A 22,977-nucleotide genomic window follows, 5' to 3' on the forward strand; every position below is an offset into this window, starting at 1 on the left:
GAACAAGACAGAGAACAGAGTCCTGAAAACTCTAAGTAATGATAAGAAAAATCAGAAATGGAAATTCATCCAGCAAAGTGAATTCCCCAGGGCATAGTCCAATTAAAGGGAGGGAAGTAAACCTCTTTCAGCATCTTGCAGAACTAGAGACCAATATAAAAGCCTCTGGTGGTGCCCATAATTGATGGGACATTTATGCTAGGTTGTGGCTCGTATCATATATCCATCAACCTTGCCTGTAATCGACTCTAAGGACAGCAAGAGAACCTGTGATTGGGAACATATTCCTCCGAATCCAGCAAGTGCTTCAAAGGGAAAGACATTACCAACTACAAAAGCCAGACAGATGGGTGGATGGGTCTAGACAGCCTCCTTCTGTCCCAAAGCATTACTACAATAATGCATCCAACAGCAGGGGATTCCAGACAACAAATACAAGATGCAGTCACTCTACCAGCTTATTAACAACTTCTCCCGTCTTTATAACAAGAACAAAAACACACTTCCCCCTAGCCTTACCAGGGTAGGGAACATAAGGCAAAGCTACAAATTCCCCATTCAAAATAAAACAGAAATCAAGCACCTAGGGAACAAGGTCTTGTTTCGAAGTGGAAGAACTATACCAGCTTTGGTTTTTCTTTGTAGCACAAGACAACTGCTAGGATTATCCAAGCACTTCATCTAATAAATTTCCTGCTGTAACAGCTATAACAGCAAACTTGGAATTAAGCAATGCCCTTGATCTCTCTTTCTGTGGAAGCTGCTATTTTGTTTATGGCTCTCTAGCTGGCTTAAGCAGCTGGGAGTGTTTTGTGAACGGTAGAGTCATATGGAGAACAAAGTATTTCTGGATCCGATCACCTAAAATTGTCAGGAGCTGGTCTCAGTGCCCAAGATGACCCTTCTCAATCCTATTTTTAAGGGCCATCATGCCACAGACAAGAATCTGGAAGAAATTAAAAATCATAAGACAGCCAGTACAGGCTCTCAGGCACAGTTTGTATACGCAAATTTATCATCTTTTTGCTGATTTCGTGTCATAGTCATTCCATCTGAAAAGGGCAAACCAAATGTAATCTTCTAGCCAGCGACAACACAACCATATACGCACTCCGAAAATCTAACAAAGACAGAATAAACTGGAAGTTGCAATTGTCCAACTGTAAAATACTTGTTTGGAGACATCTGTACATGAGCTTTCCGATCAGATAATGAACCATTTCTGCAGACTGGACTGAGCAACTCACTCCAGCCTCACAGTCTACAGCACAGCAAACATGATTGATAGAGTGTAAGGGTCATGCATTTAATACTGGATCCACTCACCCCAAGGTCAGCAGGAAGCATAAGTATCATCACACAAAACCTGCAACAAATGCTTAGTTTTGAGCTTAAGTTTTTTGCAATCAGTCATTCAGCCCCACAGAGATGATGGGCAAGTAACAAGTCAGGCAATGTAAAAATGGAAGGATTTTCCACAGCATTTCACTGCCTGCTGCAGTTCAGGGTTAGGCCTACAGTGTTTTGGCAATCTCTTTGGTTGGAGTTTGTCTTTGCAGTGGACAGAGGAGGGAGAGGGGGGAGAAAAAAAAAAAAGCCACAAAATAGCTTCAAATACAGGAATAGAGAAAAAAAAGGTGAAGAGCAAGACTTCATAACAAATGTCTAAGTTTGAAATTCAGAATGCCAGCCAGTGCAACAAGGAAAGGGGTTTTCATTTGGAAAGCAGTATGATTTTTGTTTGGGAAATGATGGCAAAAAAAATTGCAAAGGTTTCCCCACAGGCATCCAAATACTAGCTTACTTATTGAAAATCTCAATGCACTGCAAACCTCTCAAAATGCCAAGAGCTCTGCAAATTCCACAGGTATGATATGCTCAGCTGAGATGGGGGAGTTCCCTGGACATTTCCATATCTTTTTCCAATAAACTTCTATATTTTACATCCTGGCATTTCAGCTAGTTTTTCATAGCAGGCAATGTTTCCCCAGCTCTTTATTTATGGTTCTTTTACAGTGAAATACCATTATGGTATGCAGCTGGGATTCTGCTGGTAAAGATGACATATTAATGAACAGGTAGAACTTAGGATGAGCCTATTGCAAGTGACAGGAAAGCTTTACAGGACTAACCACAGGCAATCTCAGCTTATAGTCAGAGCAACTGGAGAAGAAAGGGGTGGGGGAAGGGACACAACCCACTCACCCACAACTTCCCTGGCCCTGTGGAATGATCGCAAGACCTTTCTGTGGCTTTCCAGCCATTGCTCTTTCTTCCAATATTATTTTACTCAAGAAGCAGGCTGCAGAGTGCCTGTTTGAGGATTAACATGAATCCATCGGCTACAACTTGACCTGGTGAATTCTGCAGTACCGTGCTGCAAATGCACAAGAGGTTGCCGTTGCAGATGTGGGAAACAGAAGATGAAAGCTGAACATGTGAAAAAGCATGAGATAAACCATGGAGGGCAGTCCAAGGGTTTTCCATTCTCTGTATGCCACCTCTTATATAAGCTGAGGCATACTGCGTACACGCACATGTGCCCTAGAAGGGGATACTATAGTAGCAGCCAAGATTATGAGAGTAACACTGCAAACTGACCAATGGAAAGCAGTGCCAGGGTGAAAAGCAGGTATTTTTGGACAGGGATAATGCCTGGAGGAATTCACAGGACAGCATTCAGTTTCAAATAACCCAAATGGATTACAGCAGTGCTCGGTTCGCAGGGAAACTGAAACAGATGCTTTCAGCTAGTTCAGTGCAAGTGCCATTCCCAGGAGAATCAAACACCTTAGAAGCAGGACAGCCAATACACAGGCCTGGTATGCTCCCTGCAAATGGCAGGCAAAAAAAGTGACTTTAAGGCTTCCTTCTTTGCAGCTCCAGACAAGACAGACCAGTTTAGCCCTAGCTTCTCTGCAACTTAACCATTTACAACTGGGGCAGGACTCAGAAAAGCATTTGGTGCAGGCCTAGATGCTCATACATCTCTGTGCTGGTTCAGTCTGCAGTGTTTTAGTCTCTCATACTGACTCTATTGCTGCTGTTCCCAGAATTTCACATCATTAGTGGCAGAAAGTAACACTAGCATGGGTACTTCAAGAAATGTCTGTGTAGCAGCATCAGCCATATAGCTTCAGGTGGTACTTGCCAGCTCCTTTTGAGCTCCCCAAGGTAGAAAGCCATTCTACATATAGTAAGTATTACCTCTCACCTTCAGATCCTACAGCTATTTAAGAACATTAAATGCTCCCTTCCCATACAGAGCCTTACTATAAAGCAGCATTTAGCAGGTTCACAGCCAGAAGATGCCAATGAATTTTCTCATCAATTGCAGCCATCTCTTGATGGCCAGATCTGTCACTGTTTTTCCATCATCTTTATCACAATAACTTTGTCATAAACCCTTGCTCCTTTCACCAGTCTAGGGCAATAGCTCACCTCCCATCCTCAGCTCCCCAGAAGAACAGAGGGCTATACAGCCAAGCACAGATCTTTCCCTGGCCAGGGTCTCCATTCTTTAGCCAAAAGGATATGATTTTCCTCCTTCTTTTGTAGGAAGGCCCAGGAAAACTTTCTCCTTTGGGCTCCAGCACAAAGAATACCTGTTAAGCACCAGGGCACTGCTCCCATCCCTCACCATGTGCCTACCTTCCTGGATCAGCAGACTCTTTCTCATTGCCAGTACCTCCAGTACAACTGTTACCTACCACTACCTCCACTTGGCCCAGCTGCAGCCTTTCACAGTAGGTTTCAAACTGGCTGCTTGGCTACAGCTGGGGGACATAGTGAGGCCCCTTATTAACACTTTCAGGTCTGTTTCTGGTGGGGTTTTGTAATCAGTCTGTTGCAGTGCTCCTGTGAAGGGTAAGTAGCTAATTAAATACTTGTTCATCCCTTTTCCACAGAATGAACTTAGCGCAAATAAAGTTCCTCATATTATGCCATCCAGGTAGGACAACAGAATCTCCTCCTGAGGGAGTTCAATCTCTACTTTTTTTTTCCATCAGCAAAATGTAAACTGTCAAAGTGAAGTCTTTCACCAGAGCTGTTCCATGTAGAGGCTGGTCTGACAGAACCAAAGACAGTGGGACTGAAACCTATTCAGTTTTCTGACAGTCTCCATCATCTTTCTTCACAGCTCTAAGTCTAGCCTGCCACTTCGTTCAACAGTTCACTCATCATCAGATGCCAAGACCCTAGTACCTTGGGAAGGAATGATCTCAAATGAGCTTCCATTTCCTTGGATCCTTACAAAGCCACTAAGCAGAATTTCATTTCAGCATTATCAAATTGAACTATTTTGATCACTTTGATTATTTTCCCCCATGCCTTGTGTCATTCCCCTTGGAGAACAAAAGGCCTTTGTGCCAAACTGCAAAACTGTGAATGCCTTCACAACACAGACTTGCCATTTTCAACATAAGGAAAAACTTCTTTACTGTGAGGGTGACAGAGCACTGGAACAGGTTGCCCAGAGAGGTTGTGGAGTCTCCTTCCTTGGAGATATTCAAAAGCTGTCTGGACACAATCCTGGGCAATGTGCTCTAGGTGACCCTGCTTGAGCAGGGGGGTTGGACTAGATGATCTCCAGAGGTCCCTTCCAACCTCAACCATTCTGTGATTCTCCACTCCCAAGCCAGGCAGGGAGCAGGCTACACAAGATAATCTATGCCTAGATGTGATCAGCACAGATGAGGAGTGCAAGTGATACAAAGTTGATGATACAGAAAGAAAGAGAGAAGTTTTCTGTGGAGTTTGCAGCCCCCTAAAATCTTTTTATGCTTGAAAGTTCACATCAGAAGTTGCTCCACTCAGTCCGTTGTTTAGCAGTAACTGTGAACTTCTTGGTGATGTCAATTGAGATCATACGACAGCATCCAGGAGAAACATTGTACACCTCCAGGTAGCTAAAGAATTAATGTTATTCAGCTTGTCACCTCTCAGCTTGACTGCAATGCCTAGGCACAAAGCTTTCAACACACGATTCTTCAGCTGGTACCGAATACTGCAACCCATATCTTTGGCTATGTCACAGCCACAGACATACCATACTTGCTCTCCATGCCTTACACTGGCTTCTCAGGCAGTCATGTCCAGTTTGCAGTCACAGTGCTTGTTTTCATATATGTGTTCAAATAATCCCAGACACAAGAAATCTGAAAGGCTGCACGACACCTTCACTATTATAGTGCAATGCAGCTGCCTATCATAAGGGAAAAATCATCTGGGTGGAGACAACTCTTCTTAGTAGCCAGCCCAGGACTGTGGAATGAGCACACTGAGAATGAAGATCTTCATAAGCACACACACACACACACACAAATACAAAGATAGAATTACCTACAATACTAATGCTATAAAGCAATAAAGCCAGCAAACTGAATCCAGTGCATGTATTACATTTCTTTGGCCTTGCCTTTTCTGTATCATAAAATAAATGTTCAGGTATCTATACTTGAAAACCAAATATCCACTGCATACAGTTGTCTCCAAAGTAGGAGGACAAAGAATAACACATACCAGAGTAACTTCCCACACTGCTGAACATACTCTGGAAGGAGGTAATGCAGTCCCATACATTAGTTATTCACACATGCCCCTGGACTGTTCCCATGTAGAACATGAGTACAAGGCATTTGTTCTCTGGAGACGAGTTAGGAGGGGCCTTCCCACAGCCATCTACTATGAGAAGTTCATTTTCATTTGGCTCACAGGCTTGTGGTTAGCATCCATCATCATGGTCATTACGACTATGGCAGTCATTCTGTTAACAGTCTCTTATGCCTACTGTGGTACTAATGTGAACCACGCTATGCCACTCTTCTCACCATTTCCTTTCCTACTGGCAAGTTTTGCAGCTAAAGCAGGGAATTTACTCCAGTAACAAAGCTTCAAAGCTTATCCGCAGTAACACAGACCCTTGTGGAAAGATTGGCTTCATATTCCTTCCCTCCCGCTTCCAACAATCCATCAGGCTAAGAACATTTCTGGGCAGCTACCACTGAAGTTTATTCCAAACATGAGTTTAATTTGTGTTGTACGTGAAATAAACCCCCAACTGAAGCTGACCTGCTAGCATCCAGCTTATTTGCAGCTGAATAAGCAAAACAACTTTTGCTTGCTAGCTATTAGGTTGGTAACACTGATTTCCCCTGACTGCAATGGTTACAGATCTTTATGCACAGAAAAGGGAGAATTCAAAGTATACAGCTTGTTCAGGGAGCTGCTGCATGCCATGGAAAGTGGAGATTCAGGGTTATTTTCCTCTTTCAGATTTGCATGATTGGCTAGTCCTACACTAAGACCCTTGTTCCTAGCTGTCCACAGTTATTCACATTTTCTCAAGACACATTATCTGGGAGAGACAGATATGGATAATTAAGTCAGAGGGACCCACTAGGACTTGTGGAGGTGACATTTGGGATATCAGCAGAAGGAGAGAGTGTTGTGACTTTTTTTTCATGTTCAGAAATCTGCTCCTTTTAGCATCAAGCCTTTGGTCCATTTGCTGTTGTCACAATTATTAAGGTCATTAGCTCCAAGGATGCAGATGGCACAAAGTGGCCTGAAATGCATTTCTAGAACATGGGCTTGACTATGAACTGCCCCATCCAAAACCACAAAATGTCCAAGAGACAGTTCTCTCCCAGCCCTCTAGGGTGACTGAACTCTGTAAGGCCTCATTGTTGTAGAAACAGTAGCATATCAGCTCAGCAAGTTTGGCTCATTTGGTAGTGTTCTTACCTCCAGGACAAGAGGCTGTAGGTCCGCACTCAGATGGGGCACTTGAGGGAGCAATATCAGAAAGACTCTCCTCCAAATGCATCTTTCAGTTTCAGAGCCTTATGTTCTCTAGATGGAAAGAACAGATCTGATGGGAGCGTCAGAGGTAGCCCCTCAGAGCTGCCAAATATTCTCCCACTGAAGGAAAGGTCCTAGTGCCTGCAGTAAGTATTAGATACTGGGAAGCACTTCAGAGTGCCTCCATTGCCTGTCTCTTAATAAGGGGCTTCAAGATACATCAGAATTAGAAAGGCACCAAATCACTAAACATGATAGCAACCATTAGTTTGGGCCAGGGCAGTGAAATTGGTTTATGATATGCTGCTGTTCAGATGCAGTCTGCCTCTGTACTTAGAAAATGTCAATTAATTTATGGACATGGAGCTTTTTTATCCCTCTCCTGATAGCTGGCTCATCTTCTCCCCATTTCAATTTGTTGGCTCAGTTTCTTCTGTGAAATTCAGCAGAAAAGGGATAGGCAGATGGCCCTGGGAAGCTGTTGGTCAGACAAAGAGAAGAGAAACTGCCTTTAATTGTCCAGGAGAGCAGCTGGGATGTCTGAGGTAGACCTCAGCAGCAAGTCTTGGCCTGGGGAGCTCAGGAGAGCTGTAAGACATAAAGTTATGAGGCAGATATCATTTCTGTAGTGCTGGGGAACTAGCTTCAATTAAAGAAGACGGCCAACCTATAAAATCTGTAGTGTTTATAGCATTTTGATGTTAGAGAGAGAAACCAAGAACACCAGCTTAGGAACAGGAGACCAGACTCCATGCACATCCTTCCTATGTTCACATACTCTCGTCAAGGGCAGTTGCTCCTGTCAGTTCAGCTGAGTTTCACTATATATTAGTGTACCTGCAGGACATCTCCCTTCCATGGGCTGCCTGTCTCATCAAACCTTCTCCTTTTACAAGTGCCAAAAGGACCCATAGATAGTCACAATATGGGGAAGTTGACTTTGGTGCCTTTTCCCCCTTAATCCTCTGCAACAGTCGACTTGCAGATACCAGCCCTCTTTGACCTCTGCAACTGAACAGTGCTTCTCCAGGCCCAGGGTTTGGACCAGAGGTCTTGGCACTTCACACAGAGCTGACAATTGCTATGAAGGAGGGATGTAAGGACAGGTAGCTGCTCACCATATGAGATAGCTCTAAGCTACAGAGCTAAAAATAACAACAGGTCCTTGAGAAATAATGCCAAGAAGACTTGCCATCGATTAGGAGTGCAAGCCTAGACATGATTCGCTTTTGAGAGTCATTTCAACACACACTCTCCAGTTCTCAACACTTTGGGCCTGCTCTGAGCACTCTCTAACTGCATTTCTCCACTCTTCCCTCACACCATGCAGGATTACAGGGTGAACATCTTTTTGCGACAGCAATGGAACGACCCACGACTGGCATACAATGAATACCCAGACGACTCCCTGGATTTGGACCCCTCCATGCTGGACTCCATCTGGAAGCCTGATTTGTTCTTTGCTAATGAGAAAGGGGCCCATTTCCATGAGATCACCACAGACAACAAGCTCCTCAGGATCTCCAGAAATGGCAATGTCCTCTACAGCATCAGGTGAGGTGACTGAATGGGGAGAGCCCCACTGAGGTGGGGGAGGGCAGAGCTAAACACCCACTGTTCAAGCCTAAAGTGAGAAACTGGACACATCAAGCTTACCTTTGGATAAAAGGAATTGAGAATTTTTTTAAGTGGGAGGGCATCCAATTTGGAATCATAGAAATGTGGTGGGAAGGGACCTTTGAAAGTCTCCCATCCAACCTCTTGCTTGGAACATGACTACTGCCAACATTAGATCAGGTTGGCTGCTGCTTTGTCTTTTCAAGTCTTGAAGCCTCCCATGGATGGATATCCCACAACCTTTGTGGCTTGTGACAGAGTTGCATCATCCTTCTGGGGCAGATTCCTTCACAGAAGAATCACTGAGAAATGAAACATATTCTCATTTTCTTGATCAAAGTAGTTTCAGAATTTTTAATTAATTGTGTCTACACAAGGAAAAAGAAAGGAAAGGTCATTAACCAGCTCCTCATCCGGACCTTTATATCCTGCATTAACCTGTGCCTAGGAGCAGTGGGGTGTACTGGTCCCCATTTGCATGTTTAAACAAGTCTTTGTGGGAACACAATAATGTGATGTAAGGGAAGAGATTTATCTACAGCCACCCAAAACAGAAGAGATTGGCAAAAGGGTGGAAACATTCTGGAAAAGTGTCATCAGCTGCCTGAGCTTCAAGTCTCAATTGCATTAGCTTCCGTTTAAAAGAAAGCATAGGAAACACCATTGTTTTTCTTCATGATTAAGTAAAAAGACACCAATCCAAAAGGATTGGGCAGCCTGAAAGTACTCTACCATACACATTCAACTTCTTCCCCACACCAACAAACAACAGCTTCAGACAGGGATAAATTTTTCTGTGCCTCATGCCTCCCTCCAGATCCCTGAGAAGGATGCTGCTTTTGAAAGGAATGGAGACCATATACCATGAACTGGGTTTCCTCTGTGGTAGCAAAGGGCACTGTATTGCTGGGTTACTTCCACATCCCCTCACTGCTCTGTCTTCAAGACCTGCAAAAATGCAGCTGTTTCTCAGAATTTTTATTTTCATTTATTTTCATTTCAGTTTTATTTGGAGTAGGGAGGGAAAAAACAACAGTATAAAAAAAGTATGGGAAATGCCTCCTTACCTCAGGAACTGAATCCATGTTGGAACAGAAGGATGTAGGTACTTTGGCCAGATGATCACCACTTACTGCTATTTCTACAATAGAGAGAAAAGACAGCATTAGCCAAGGCATATTGAGACAGAGCGGTGGTCTGGGAAGGAATCTAGCTCATCTCTACCTTTCTCAGTCCAAGGATTGAGACTCATCAGTAATGACTGAGGCTCATCACTAGTAGATTCCTTAAGATCCCTAATGTACAATTACTGCAAAAAGTATACTAACACAAGCCTGAAAGGTTTAACCAGCAAAACTGGTAGAAGCCTATGAAAACCTGTCGTTTGAAAACTGCAGCATTTCCTGACAATAAATTAAGGGAACTGAAAAGCAGAGCTCCATGGCTTTGTTTCAGCATAATTCATGCCACTTATGCATTTATCACTAGATCTGAGAATCCATCAGTGAAGCTAAACTAATTGCACTAAATTTCCCACAGAAAAACATCCAATCCCCCACCTTGAGTTCACTTCCAATCCCATCCACCCTTTATTTTGAAGCAATGAATTAAAAACATACCTCATGAGCTTAAAGGGGGAAAGAAAGTTAAACTATATCCTGAAGATTTTTTCACCACACATATATTGTAAATTCACCTAAGGTATGTGCACCCCACCTCCCACTACAATTTTGAGTGGCAGCCATGGGGAAGAAAAAGCTTGGAGCTGTAAAATAGAAAATAAACAGCCCAATGCTACAATGTAGACAGCCTCCATCAAACACTGGGGTGGTTCCAGTCCAAAGACCAGCTCCCTGACAGCCAAAGTAATAAAAGAATCGCCAAGCGTGTGAGCTGTATGTGGAAAGCTCTCACTTCTTCATTTCTAGCAATGAACAGATAATAAAACTGCTACCAGGTATGTCTCTCCAGTGACCTGGCAGTTAGCATAGCATGAAGTTCTGTTCCAGGTGGGTTTTCAGGAGCACAGAGGGGAAATACCGGGTCATGCTAGCCCTGGGGTTGCTCCGCAAAACAGTGGAATGGCAGGGGACACAGAGCGATATGGTTGAGCTGATTGCTGTTTCCAAGGCAAAAACCTTTGCTATTTACAAAAAAGAACCTTCCTACCTCTGTCCTCTCCAAATTAAAATTTTGGTTTCTTTTCAAATACAGTTTTCTATGGCAACCAAAAAGAAAGAAGATGGAGAGGAAAGAAGATGATGGAGGACCATAATGTAAATGCAAAGAGTTTCCAAAAAGAAAAATACTCTTTTACTTTTAAAAAAAGTTTCCATCTAGAGTACCTTGCCATTTTCTAACTGACTCTTTACTACTAGCATTTGCAATAGTCAAACTGTAGTCAAGGCTGTCACAGGAAGGTGGACTTTGTCCCAAGGACCCAGCAAAGCTCAGCATGCTTGGCAGTGGGTTCTCCCAAAATCACTGCTGAGGATTTCACTCCCCATTCCCTTCTCAGCACACACTTGTCCAACGTGTGCTCAGTATCTCATAACCTAATTGCAGCCACAGTCACCCCTCTTCCACATCTGGCAGATATTTGCAGTGAATTCTTCCCAAGGGACTTGGTTGAAGATGTAACTGAAGGCTTATCTCTCTGCTGATCAGAGATGGAGTCCCCTGCCAGAGATGCAATAAAAGAAACAAAGTGGGCAAACACTAGCTCTACTCAGATGTTTATTTTGATACAGAAAATACAGTTGTTTTCATAAAAAGTGAACTTCAACAGGTCACTTCTTCCTTCTTCTATGACAACACCTTCTGTCCCAACATGCTTATAAACACAAGCAGAGAATTTCTTTTAACATAAGGATTTGGGTTAAAATTGCTTTCTACCCTGATAAGTCTCTTGTAAGCCTCATAGAAAAATGAAGTTCCTGTCCTCCAGGAAATTCTGCTATTTCTACATCAAGGCAAAAAGCTGAAAAATCTAAACACTTTAGGAAGCAGCATTTTCAGCACTATCAAATCAAACAACACAAGTCTAGTTATCTGAATCAAATCAGTTAGTATCAGCTTGTTGAACCAAACAAACATTTTGAGCATAGATCATGGTATAGGGCAGCACAGCGACACATCATGGGATATACAGCCAGCACAACCTCTAGTGGAAAACAGAGCTTGAGAGACAAAACTAGAGGCTCAAGAGGCACAGTAGGAATTCAGGATGATACAGATTCATGCTGATCTAACACAGGGCATTTTTCTGCAGAAAATCTCACCAAAGTCTCTCTTGTCCTCCCCAGCAACTTATGATTTTGACCAAACCTCTTGGGGTTTGGGTTTTTTTTTTTTGTTTTTTTTTTCGTACACAGAAATGTTCTGTTCAAAGATTTCCAAACAGCCCCAGTCTCTAGAAATATATCTGATGTGTCCATGAGATGACTTTGGGCTTGCTGCTAATCCAGACCATCGCGAGCCTGAGGCAAGAAAAGAAGATAGAAGCAGCAGAATTGGTTGGTGTGGGAGTTCTCTGTTCTACACAGTCCCAAACAACATTGCAATGAAACACAACCTGCAGCAGCTTACTCTACTGGGAATTTTATCACAGGACCCAACTGCTCAGCATTTCTGATGCTTTTCAACACTGTATGTGAAAATGCAGGCAGGAAATAGGTGAATAATCAGTCATTCCCCAGCAGACTAGCGTGCCATGGCAAGGTACTGTTTTTCTGAGAGGGTTCACCTCCTCACCAGTACCCGAAAATGTTTGACATTCCCCTGTGCTGTCTTCTCTCCTCAGGATCACGCTGACTCTGGCCTGCCCTATGGACTTGAAGAACTTCCCCATGGATGTACAGACATGTATCATGCAGTTAGAAAGCTGTGAGTCCTGTGCACGTCTCTCTTTTGGAAAGGAGACAGTGTGTTTTCCCTGTCTCTCTCCCTTGCCATTTCCCTCCCCAGATGGAAACCTATCCTGGTTCAGCCTTCACTGGACTATCCCATTACAGAAGAGAAACGTGGATGAACAGCCAGGAGAGACTTGCTCTATTGTGTGTGCCTGGGGCTGCTCTCTCACAGCCTTTCATCTCTCATTCTTCCCTGCTAGCATCCCCTCCACAACCCCCCCCACTATCATCTGCATCTACATCAGAGGCCAATGGGGGCAATAAGGTTTCCTTTTGGAGACAGAAAACTCTTGGAAAGGATGAGGGTAAATTAAGTTCAGAAGCCACCAAAGCAAGAGCACAACCTTCAAGCTGCCTCAAGTGAGTGTCATCAGAGCCCCCCCCCCCAAACCCCCAAAGGGGTTCTTTGCTCTCCCTCCCATCCCAGAAGCACTTGTTCAGGATTTTCCATTCATTTACTGCATATGACATTTCCTAGAGAAGCCAAACCTCAGCAGGTCCCATGAGAGGAGCCCTGGCTCGCTTGTATTTACACTGGGCTTTTGCTTTGAAGGAGAAAGGTGAAAGTTCTTTTAGTTGCAAATGGGATTTTTTCTCTCTGTATGAACATTTGCCCCCTTGTACATGTTGCTTGTCCCAAAGGAGTGAAAACCAATAAATAAGTTTGTTCAGAGAAAGAGGTCAAATTTGAAAAAATAACAACCAGCTCAATGAACAAAATTCAAGAAAAAATGTGATTTATTGCAGAAAATTCTTTGCACACCATCACAGTTCCAGTGCAGGTCATTACCCTAGCTTTTATCACATGCATAAGCAGTTCTGCCTCAACCCCAAACCCCTCTCGCTACAGCATTGTCAAGGAAAGCCAGGTTAAGCCCCTGCCACCAAGCACAGCTCTCTTCTACAAGACTGACCCTTTCCAATCTATATTTAATATGCATTTCACATGCCATTTGTTCCCTCCTATCAACAGTTGGTTATACAATGAATGATCTCATATTTGAGTGGCAAGAAAAAGGAGCCGTGCAAGTTGCTGATGGACTGACATTGCCTCAGTTTATCCTCAAAGAAGAAAAAGACTTGAGATACTGCACAAAGCACTACAACACAGGTCAGTGCTGTTTACCCTTAGGCCCTGGGGTCATCAGAGCAGGAATTCAGGATCATGCATTTGCCAGAGATCTTTTAGTATACCTGATGGCACTCTGGTAATACGAGCCTTGTCCTAGATACCGAGAGACAACGTATATCTAAATACACATATATACATATGTGTGAGTATATATGCATATATATGTGTGTGTGTATATATATAGCCAGTAAAGAGCTAATAGACACAAATGTGTGGAACCCTCTTGTCCTCAGTAATATCTGCATTAGTTCAAGGGTGTTTTGGTTTGGACCTTCTTTCCCAACATACTCTTTTGTCTTTGATGCAAGGGAGCAGGTGAATTTTAAGTGACAAAGGACATGCTGCTGAGAGCTTTCTTTGCTATGTTCATGTCCTGCACACATATTTCAGAACTGGGCGACAGCTGCTTATTGCTTATTTTGTCCTCTGTCTAACACGAGTCTGGTTCTAGGCAGTAAGAGGAAAGTCCCCAGAGAACCATAGCTGAAACCAGAAGGTTCACAGTGTCTTACCAGTAACCTTCCATGTATCCCCCATCATTCTCAGGCAAGTTCACCTGTATAGAAGCTCGTTTCCACTTGGAACGGCAGATGGGCTATTACTTGATCCAGATGTACATCCCCAGTCTCCTCATCGTCATTCTGTCTTGGATCTCCTTCTGGATCAACATGGATGCTGCACCTGCTCGTGTTGGCCTGGGGATCACCACAGTGCTCACTATGACCACACAGAGCTCTGGTTCCCGAGCATCACTACCCAAGGTATAGAACACGCTTGTCTTCACAAATGGGGTAAATTGTGCACGTTCTAGGTACTGCACACATGTAAGGTACCATACAGATCCTCCAGGCAACCAGCCCAACACAAGGCATTCTGCTACCATTGCCCTATTCCAGTTTAAGGGCAAGCAGAACAAATTCTAGTCCCATCCTGCCAAAATTTTAGCAGAGCTTCTTTGACTAGCAGTAAAACTTCCCCTAAGACCCAGCATTCACCCCAAGATCCACCACAGCTCCCAGCAGGCAGAAGTTCTGCACCTTACAAGCACCTGCAACAAGCATACATGCATATGCACTCTACATTCTAGCATTTACTCACTTGGTCACCATACTTTTATAAGAATACTGAATGTCCCTGTAACAAAGGGCTTCTGGTGTAGTTAGTTTGGACTACTGTTTTCCTTCCATACAAACCATCACAAATAGGACCTGGATAAACTTAAAACTGTGAAATTACTGCTACTAAAGAGCTGGGGAGTAGTTTCAGTGGCCTGATAATACATTCATGTTAAATGAGCTAGATTTGGGTATCCAAGAGAGATGTCAGCCATATCATGGCTTGACCAGCTCCTTCCAGAGAGCTTGGGAATAACATGAAAAATGGCAAGCAAAAAGGCATTTGGGTGAATAATCCCATCCCAGTCTCTCACTCTCACTCCCAGGTGTCCTACGTGAAGGCCATAGACATCTGGATGGCTGTGTGCTTGCTGTTTGTGTTCTCCGCACTTCTAGAGTACGCTGCTGTCAACTTCGTGTCCCGACAGCATAAAGAGCTGCTCAGGTTCAGAAGGAAGAGGAGGCATCATAAGGTAATACACAAGGCAGAAAGGACACAACTGGAATCTGTCCCGGCAGGCCAGAGCGTCACTGCATGGTCAGCTGGACCAAGCCTCTAGCTCCCAGGGAAGTCCTTGGCATATGGTCAGATAGTAAGGAGGGCCATGTATCAAAACACAGGGTTAACTCAATGGATTGTGGCTTCTCTTCTAACAGTCAGGTGATTCCAGGGGTCTAGTGAGCCGTTTTTTTGTTAGGCTAAGCTGTCTAAAACAAAAGGATTGTTCTCATCAGAACAATTTCCATACAGAGAAATGTTCTGGTTTAAGTTCTCCTCTTCAGTAGATGCAATGAGGGCTGGGTGGGAGGCCAGCAGGGAGGTGTGAGGGACAACGATCAGCGAGTGGCATTCCCCCAACAAGTCAGCTTACATTAGCCTGGAGGTAAGTGACACCACTTTTGTTTTTGTCATCTCCATGTTCAAAAGCATCTGCTGCTCAGACCAGCTGCGAATTTCCTCTTGGAACGAAAAGATCATTCTTCACAGCCTTAGCCTTGCTCCATGCTCATTCACCATGACTGACACCAACCTGAGCATGCACGCATAAGCATAGACGCACATCCCCTGCAGCTTGGATTCGACTAGTTTTTAGGCCAAGGTATGGACAGCAAAGATCTCACCTCACAGGATGTACTAGAGAGAAATATATAGGTGACTGTGATCAGAAAGACTAAAGGCACCTAAAAATTGCCCTCTGCTAACTAGTAGAATCAGGCAGGCAGTATCAAATTTTCAACACCAGGCCTGAGACACTGTCCTCAAGCAGCATCAAAAAACAGTGACTTTGTTCAGGAAAAACACATCTCAGGAGAGCCATTAGGAGACTACCAAGGCTGGATCTGCTCTGCCTAAAATATTCCTCATAGATATTTGTCTACCCTAAGTTTTAGAGAGTCCCCAGTGATTCATCCTGTCCAGAGACCATCTGTTGTAGTGCTTCACTATCCTAGCCATTAAAAAAGTTTTTCCCTGCATCTAATCTGTCATACAGTATTTCACAATGCGTACCATCATTCCAGGAGGCAGCATGGTCTTAGGGACAGTGTATCAGGAGGCCTGAGTCCCTGCATCTTTTAAGATAGCTCATTGCCGCTCCCTGCTTCAGCTGTCCCATCTGCAAAATAGGAGATAATTGTACATTTGTCCCAGCCCATCCAGGGCTCAGGATGAAGTGTGTTGCACAAATGTAAGGGAAAAGAAGTAACAGATGGGATGATTAGCAACCACTAATTTTGTCAGTCCAGGGCAAGACCCTGCCATTTCAAAAATCAACCGAGGGCATTCTGGTTCGGAAGATGTAGCCTGCTTAATAGAACCAAAGCTAAAACCACCTAGCATGGATGCTTCATAGCACTTTTATCTCTTAATCCAGATTCAAGCATCCTTTCTGGAGCAGTGCCATTGTATGCAGATCACTCTGGACTACTGTTGCTAAAATAATAAGGAGAAAAAAAAACACTAGTTTAGAGATGAGTTTAACATATATTTGCCAGAGATGTTCCATTGAACACAAGGCTGTTATGACAATCCTGCCTAATCTCACAGCAGTTTTAATTGGAACAAAGCATAAACAAAAACACTTGCAAAAGCAAAATAAACAAGGTTTGCAGGCTCATCAGAAAACTAGGAGCTGACTGCAGATATGCAAATGGCATAACACAGCTGCCAGAGAAGGTAATTGCTCTGTCCCAATGTCCTGACATGTCTGGGTTACTCTGCCTGGCTCAGGCATGATATGCCAGGCTAAAAACAAGTGAGATGTTGCAGTGATCCGTGCTGATGGAGGCAGCTGGGGAGAGGACCAGGCCCACATTTATTAGGTGTGCCCAAATCAAAATCTATTAGCTATTCTTCGCAGCCCAGTCCCCAGGACAATGCGCCACAGTCTGGCATTAACACAAGTGAATCCAGACACATCAGTTTCTCACTTTCCTCAGAGTTAGACGCAAGGTGCTAGGTCATTCTTGTCATAAAAAGTCTTTTTTCTCTCTAAAAAATAAAAATCAAATAACTAAATAGCCAGGCTTCAACTGGCCCTTTCTATTTCTCAGACACCTCTTACCTCCTTCCCTCTGGAAGGATGGGAAAGACTAGACTGGAAAGACTTGGCTAGAAAGCACTCTCTGAACCCATTATTCTACTCATATTTACTGGGGCAGATACAGCTTCTGGCATGGGAAGCTGTAGGAACTGTGATGGCTAGGAAAAATAACTGTCCCTTTGAGGTATGGGTGGTTCTAGTTAGTATGTCACCATCATCAGACCCACTTGAAATTTGTTTGGAGACCCAGCCCAAGCACATAAGCCCTGCCTGGCTATTGATTTGTACTTTTTGCCATTCTCCTTTGATATCTCATCATTAATAAGGCACCGCTAGCTTCTCTATCCTGGGTATGTCACTCACAAATCAGCCACAGAGAACAGCCAGTGGTCCCTCAGCGATGAGAAGAGAAAGGGAATTCAGTGAATTAGAGAGTTAAGTGACTCAGGCTAAATCGTTTGCATCTCAGTGCATGTGTGCGTGTGCAACCGGGGAACAGCTGGGTCAGGTCTTACATAAATCCTCATAATACATACGTGATTATTAAGAAAAGGTCTATAAGCTCTCACCATCTCAGAAAGTCAGGCCTTTGCAGCTGGTCCACACCTTATTAGTTGCATGAAGGACTCCAGTTAAGGAAAGGGGGTTGGGTCAGGGATGAGAGAGGCCCTTGCAAAACTCTCCCTGATGCTCCAGAGCTGAGTGATGCTTGTCCGCACAGACCTCCAGGCTCAGCCCATCTGCATGGCAGAGAGCAGGAATCACAGCACTGGGCCTCTCATGTCTGTTCCGTGCCACCTGCTGGCAAGCACAGAAACCTCAGGGGCTGAAATAGTGCAGCCCTGGCTGGAGGCCTCTCCTAGCCCTCATGGCAGTGTGAAGGTCAGAAATGGCCCCTGCTGTTTGTACCCCAATTCCTCCAGGTCCCAATCCACCTTTATTCCCAGTGTCTTGTCCATGGTGCAGGTTATAGTCACATGATAAGCACAAAGTCTGCATCTCCTGTCATCAGAAAATTGGCTTCTTCACTCAAAAATATCTCCAAGAGAGCCAAAAGAAGAGTTTCTGTGAATCTTGACTCCCAACTAACAGGATGGTTTCTTACTAGGTATTGAACAACTAGGATCACTCAGCCCTGGGAGTAGCTGGACCCTCTAAGTGCTACTGGCATAACAACACCAGGCCAGATCACAATCAAGGCTCTGCTCCCAGCTTGATTTTGACAAGAAATCTCTTATCAGAGAGCAAAGGATTTGCCCTGGTAACAGGCAGCTAAAACTGTATGTTTCTAGGCCCTGAGTTGACAGCATCACCCACCTGCCAGGATTTCACCACTGGCAGCAGGTGCTTGGACCCAGGGTGAGTTTCTGGAGTGTGAGCCCAGAAGCCATGACCTTTCCTTGCTTTCGTCCCTGATTGCTTCTACCTAGTAGGGGCTATGTGTCTCAGGTCCTTTCAGTACAAGATATTGCACTCCTCAAGAGCAAGCTGGTATCACTACAGAAATGCCTTTCAAGATGATAGAGAAGGGCCGGGGAGATGGAAATCACTGCTAAGGACTTGGGCTGGCCCTGGAGAAATAACAGGCAGTGTTACTACAGAGAACTGGTGCCAGATCTGGCTACTGAGAAAAGCTGACCCTGTGCTTAAAGCACCTTACTGGACTTTGGGTCTGCCAAGTCCAGTTCCCATCCAGGCTACAGATTTCCTGGGTAACCTTGTTTTGAGTTATTTAGGTCTCATCCAGGGAGTTTAGCATCTAAATTCACTTGTGAAGCTGGGTCCTAATTTTTGGTGCTTCTGTTTCCCTGACCATTTCACTCCCCTCTTGCAGAGGTATTGTCAGGAGGCAAAGACAGTAAGTGTTGTCAAGTCTCAGATGGCGTGGGCCAGAGATACACTAAGCGGGTGCAACAAGAGCAGGGAAGAACTACACAAGGGCCTTCAGAAATTGTCTCAGCCAGGACCTTGAAACAAATAGATTTGCTGGTAAGCTGTACAACTCACCAGCTTGCCACTCTGCCAAAAAAAAAGAAAAAAAAAAAGACTTGATTTTGTTTGGGTTATTTTGTTTTGCTCCAATATGCCAGCATGCTCTCCCCTCTGCTTCACTGCCCCAGACCCCAGGGCACGATACATCCATCCCATGCAGCTACCTGCTCAATATAGGGGCCATCCAGAAAAGACGCTCTGCAAAGAAGATCAAAAGGGGCAACAGGGCAGGTTGGGCATGCAGGTGGGTGCTGTTAGATCAGTGTCAGGGAATGCAGAGTGGATCAGCCCCTGTGACAGTTCATTACTGCCTTTGGGCTAACAATTAGCCTGAGCAGCCTGTAGTCAAGAAACGTAGTTTTCTAACCCTGACTCTGCAACTGACTAGTTGTATTATCTGGGCCAAACCTGTTTTTCCTGTAATTACATCCCCATGTTCAGTAAAATAAGGCTAAATTGCTCTGAGAAGCTTGCAGGGCCTCCACCAAAATACAACAAGCATTTGCCTTTAGAGAGGAAAATAAAGGATTTCTCATGCTCAGTAAGTGGGATTAGCACAAATACCTACGTCTTACCATTGACACACACAAGGGCCAGTTCTGTTCCTTACATAGGAAGATGGCTTATGGGAAAGAGACTGTCAGGATCAGGAGAGTTCCCATGGGCAGGTGAGGCCAGGCAAGGTGAGCTGAGGGCTGGTTGCATGCTGCCTGCAGAGGTCTTTTGCTGGATAGGTCTTGATGCCTGCATATCCATGTAACTCTGTAGGAAGTCTCATGCTGCAGCTTCAACTACATGAGTTACATGGAGCCCACTCCTTCTGGGCAAGCTAAATACAACACAGGCAAAGCAAAGAAGGTGATGATAGGAGCTGGGGGGAGGGAGAGGCAGAAGCAAAACAGGGGATGCTTTGGGAAAAATAAATGCAGTACCATAAACCATTCAAGTATGTCAAAGACACCAAAAGGATGGAAGTCAGTGTTGTTCTCCGTGGGTGCCTGGATCCCCTGATTTGCATCTGTTCATCACACAGCTAGCACCCCTCTATAAGGCTGATCTCCTAAGAGCAGAGGGTTTGTCTGATAGAGCGAAGGCTGGGACATGAGTGAGGTGTCTTCTCCTTGCAGAGCAGGAAGCTGTCAGTGGAGAGCCTTATAGCAAGGGTGCATTGCCTATATCTCATTTTAAGTAGAGTCCCATGCTGAATCTGTTTCAGGAGGATGAAGCCAGTGAAGGCAGGTTCAACTTCACTGCCTACGGGATGGGGCCAGCTTGCCTACAAGCCAAGGATGGCATCTCCGTCAAGGGTGCCAACAACAACAACACAGCCAACCCCGTCCCCCCACCATCCCGCTCCCCTGAAGAGATGCGAAAGCTCTTCATCCAGCGAGCCAAGAAGATTGACAAGATCTCACGCATCGGCTTCCCGATGGCATTCCTCATCTTCAACATTTTCTACTGGATCATCTACAAGATTGTCCGCAGAGAGGACGTACACAACCAGTGAGGGAAGGGGAGCAAGCGGGAGGGAGAGAGCAATCCTTTATATATGTGCAATAGCAATGCAGCAATGCATGAATTTAAGAATGTGGCAATATCTACTAAAAAAAGGGGGGGGATGGGAGGGACTTTTAATCATATGAACTGAGCATAACTGAAACAGGGAAGAGAAAAGAAGCTCTTGATTTGGGGATTGCAGGGTGGGGGTTAGTTTTACAGCATAGAAAGGTTTGGGTTGCTCCAGCTGCAATCCAAGCAGTGTAATATATTAATATATATTCATGCTTAATTATAATGCAAAGAGAAAACAAACAAAAAAAACAAAAAACCCTTTTTTAGCCTATTAGCAGCTTAGATTCTAAAGTCACTGGAATGATTCATAGTTCCATGTGCAGAAACAACTGCAATTGCGCTTTATCTGACTTTTGCTATAGAAAGGCCATACCAGTCAAGCACGTGGGGGAAAAAAAACCCTAACAAAAGAAAAAAAGCAAGAAAATCATTCTATGCTTCTCTAGGTTTTGCACTTTGAAAACTGGATAGATGGGGAAACTTAAGAGGCTGTAGGTTGTTGTTTATTTTATATATTTACTTTTTTTAGTCTCGGTTTTGCTGATCAAATGCTTTGTGACTTTTGGATAGAGGAATGCAAATGTATTATCTCTCTCATCCCCATCAGAGAGCATCCAATGAGAAACCTGAAAAGGACATCAGGGCCTCCATCGGAAATCGCAGGTACCTTCTGTCCATGTAAATGACCCTATAGGATTAGAGTCCCAGGAGTCAGAAATACTATTCAGATCACTAGAAATGATGAAGGATTTTTTAAAACAGCCCTCTTTTTCCAACCTCTTCTGCCATGTTTGTTTACAATGTGGGGATGGGAGTACAGGATGAGTTTAGTTAAAGCATAAACTATATTTAAAAAATAGAGAATCCAGGCATATTCATGCCTCATTGTGACAGGAATGGGCAAACAGCAATATTCTCAGTCAGGGGTGGGGTGGGGGGAAGGCGGCCAGTGTACAGAGAGAGCGGCTGTTATTTTCAGACATTTCATAGCAGTAATATTAATAGCAAAGCTGGGCCAATGGACCCAAAACTCTATTTTTGTAACTATTTTGGTGCTGCATTTAGCTTTAACATGGATGGGGAGATGAAGCACGCTGCTTTGCCCTTCTCTGCCATCTGGCAGAGCCCCAGGGTAGGCTGGCACAGCTTCCTGCGGGTGGGGAAGTGTGGGAGGGTGGGAGGGATGGGGAGAGGCGGATGCTTACAGAGGAGTGAGCAAGGGGCTCTCTCTTCAGCCAAGTGGTGGCTGGCTGCGCAAAACATCTCTGTGGTGTTATTTGAAAGCATGACTCAGGGTTGGCCTGAGCGAGTCAAGGGCTTGATACCCGATTTGTCTCTCTGGGACCTTGTATGTGAGCCAGGCTGCAGGACCTGTGTTAATTCAGTCTTGTTCATTTGCACTTTAGTAAGTGGGGTAGAAGCAAGTGGGAAGGAAGAGACAATCAGTCTGCACTGAAGCACTTGGGGTCAAGTCAGGATTAGGCATTAAATGACACTAAACGAAGGCAGCGAGAGGAGTAGCACCCACTGATGCTTCCACTCTCTGTTTTCTACACTCTCCCCCATCTTGTGCTCAGGACTGGACAGCCGCTGACCCGAGATGCAGATCTGACACTTTTCCAAGGAGCAGACAGGCTCCTGATTTCAGAAGCTGCATCCCCTTTTGCAGCTGGAGGCAGCTCAGAGCCAAGTTTCATGCCATAGATCAGCAGTGGGATGGAGACGGTCCCTCCGGAACAGTCTGGTCAGGTCTGGCTCTGGTCAGCTGCATCTAAGCCTGTGACAGGAGGTGGGAATTTATTCTCAGCTGCCAGTGTCTCAACCAGCACAGCAATGGGCAGCTATTGAAGAGGGAGGTGGAGCGCAGGGACTTGCAAGCTGCCTTAACACGGGGTCTGTGTCAACAGCAGGGAGAGAAGGAGGCCCAGAGAAAGCGCATCGCCTCTCACCAGGGCTCCCCTGGGGTGGGCAAAAGGACACCCATCTCCAAGGCTGCCAGTTCAGCACCTTTCACCAGCACTAAATACACTTTATTTAAAAAAACAAAATATAAGAACAAGGAAAAAAAGACCTAAAAAAGAAAAAAATGTGATATTCACTGCATGGACTAGGGCAAATGGCAGTATTTCCTAATGCTTTGGCAAAGGCTGCCTAGCTTTCTGACTCCCTTGGTAGTGCCGAGACAGGGAAAGATCATGAGACATCAGTGGGAACCAGTATGTTACACCCTTTCCTGCTTTCTTCTATTCTGGCAGCAGCAAACCTGTGGGTTGAGGATCTCTCTTTCCCTG

The 22,977-nt window shown here is 44.6% G+C and overlaps 1 protein-coding gene across 1 annotated transcript in view; it reads left to right on the forward strand.

Moving 5' to 3' along the window:
* The window catches only part of GLRA1 (glycine receptor alpha 1), a 48,342-nt gene extending 27,721 nt beyond the window's left edge, over positions 1-20,621 (forward strand). Inside the window, exons 4-9 of the mRNA XM_067304721.1 lie at positions 8,135-8,358; positions 12,224-12,306; positions 13,306-13,443; positions 14,011-14,225; positions 14,906-15,052; positions 20,307-20,621. Coding sequence (XP_067160822.1) covers positions 8,135-8,358; positions 12,224-12,306; positions 13,306-13,443; positions 14,011-14,225; positions 14,906-15,052; positions 20,307-20,621 — 1,122 coding nt within the window. The remainder of the gene's footprint in view (positions 1-8,134; positions 8,359-12,223; positions 12,307-13,305; positions 13,444-14,010; positions 14,226-14,905; positions 15,053-20,306) is intronic.
* The last annotated feature ends 2,356 nt before the right edge of the window (positions 20,622-22,977 follow it).

The sequence above is a fragment of the Apteryx mantelli genome, chromosome 14 (assembly GCF_036417845.1).
Source record: "Apteryx mantelli isolate bAptMan1 chromosome 14, bAptMan1.hap1, whole genome shotgun sequence".
Taxonomy (NCBI): Eukaryota; Metazoa; Chordata; class Aves; order Apterygiformes; family Apterygidae; genus Apteryx; species Apteryx mantelli.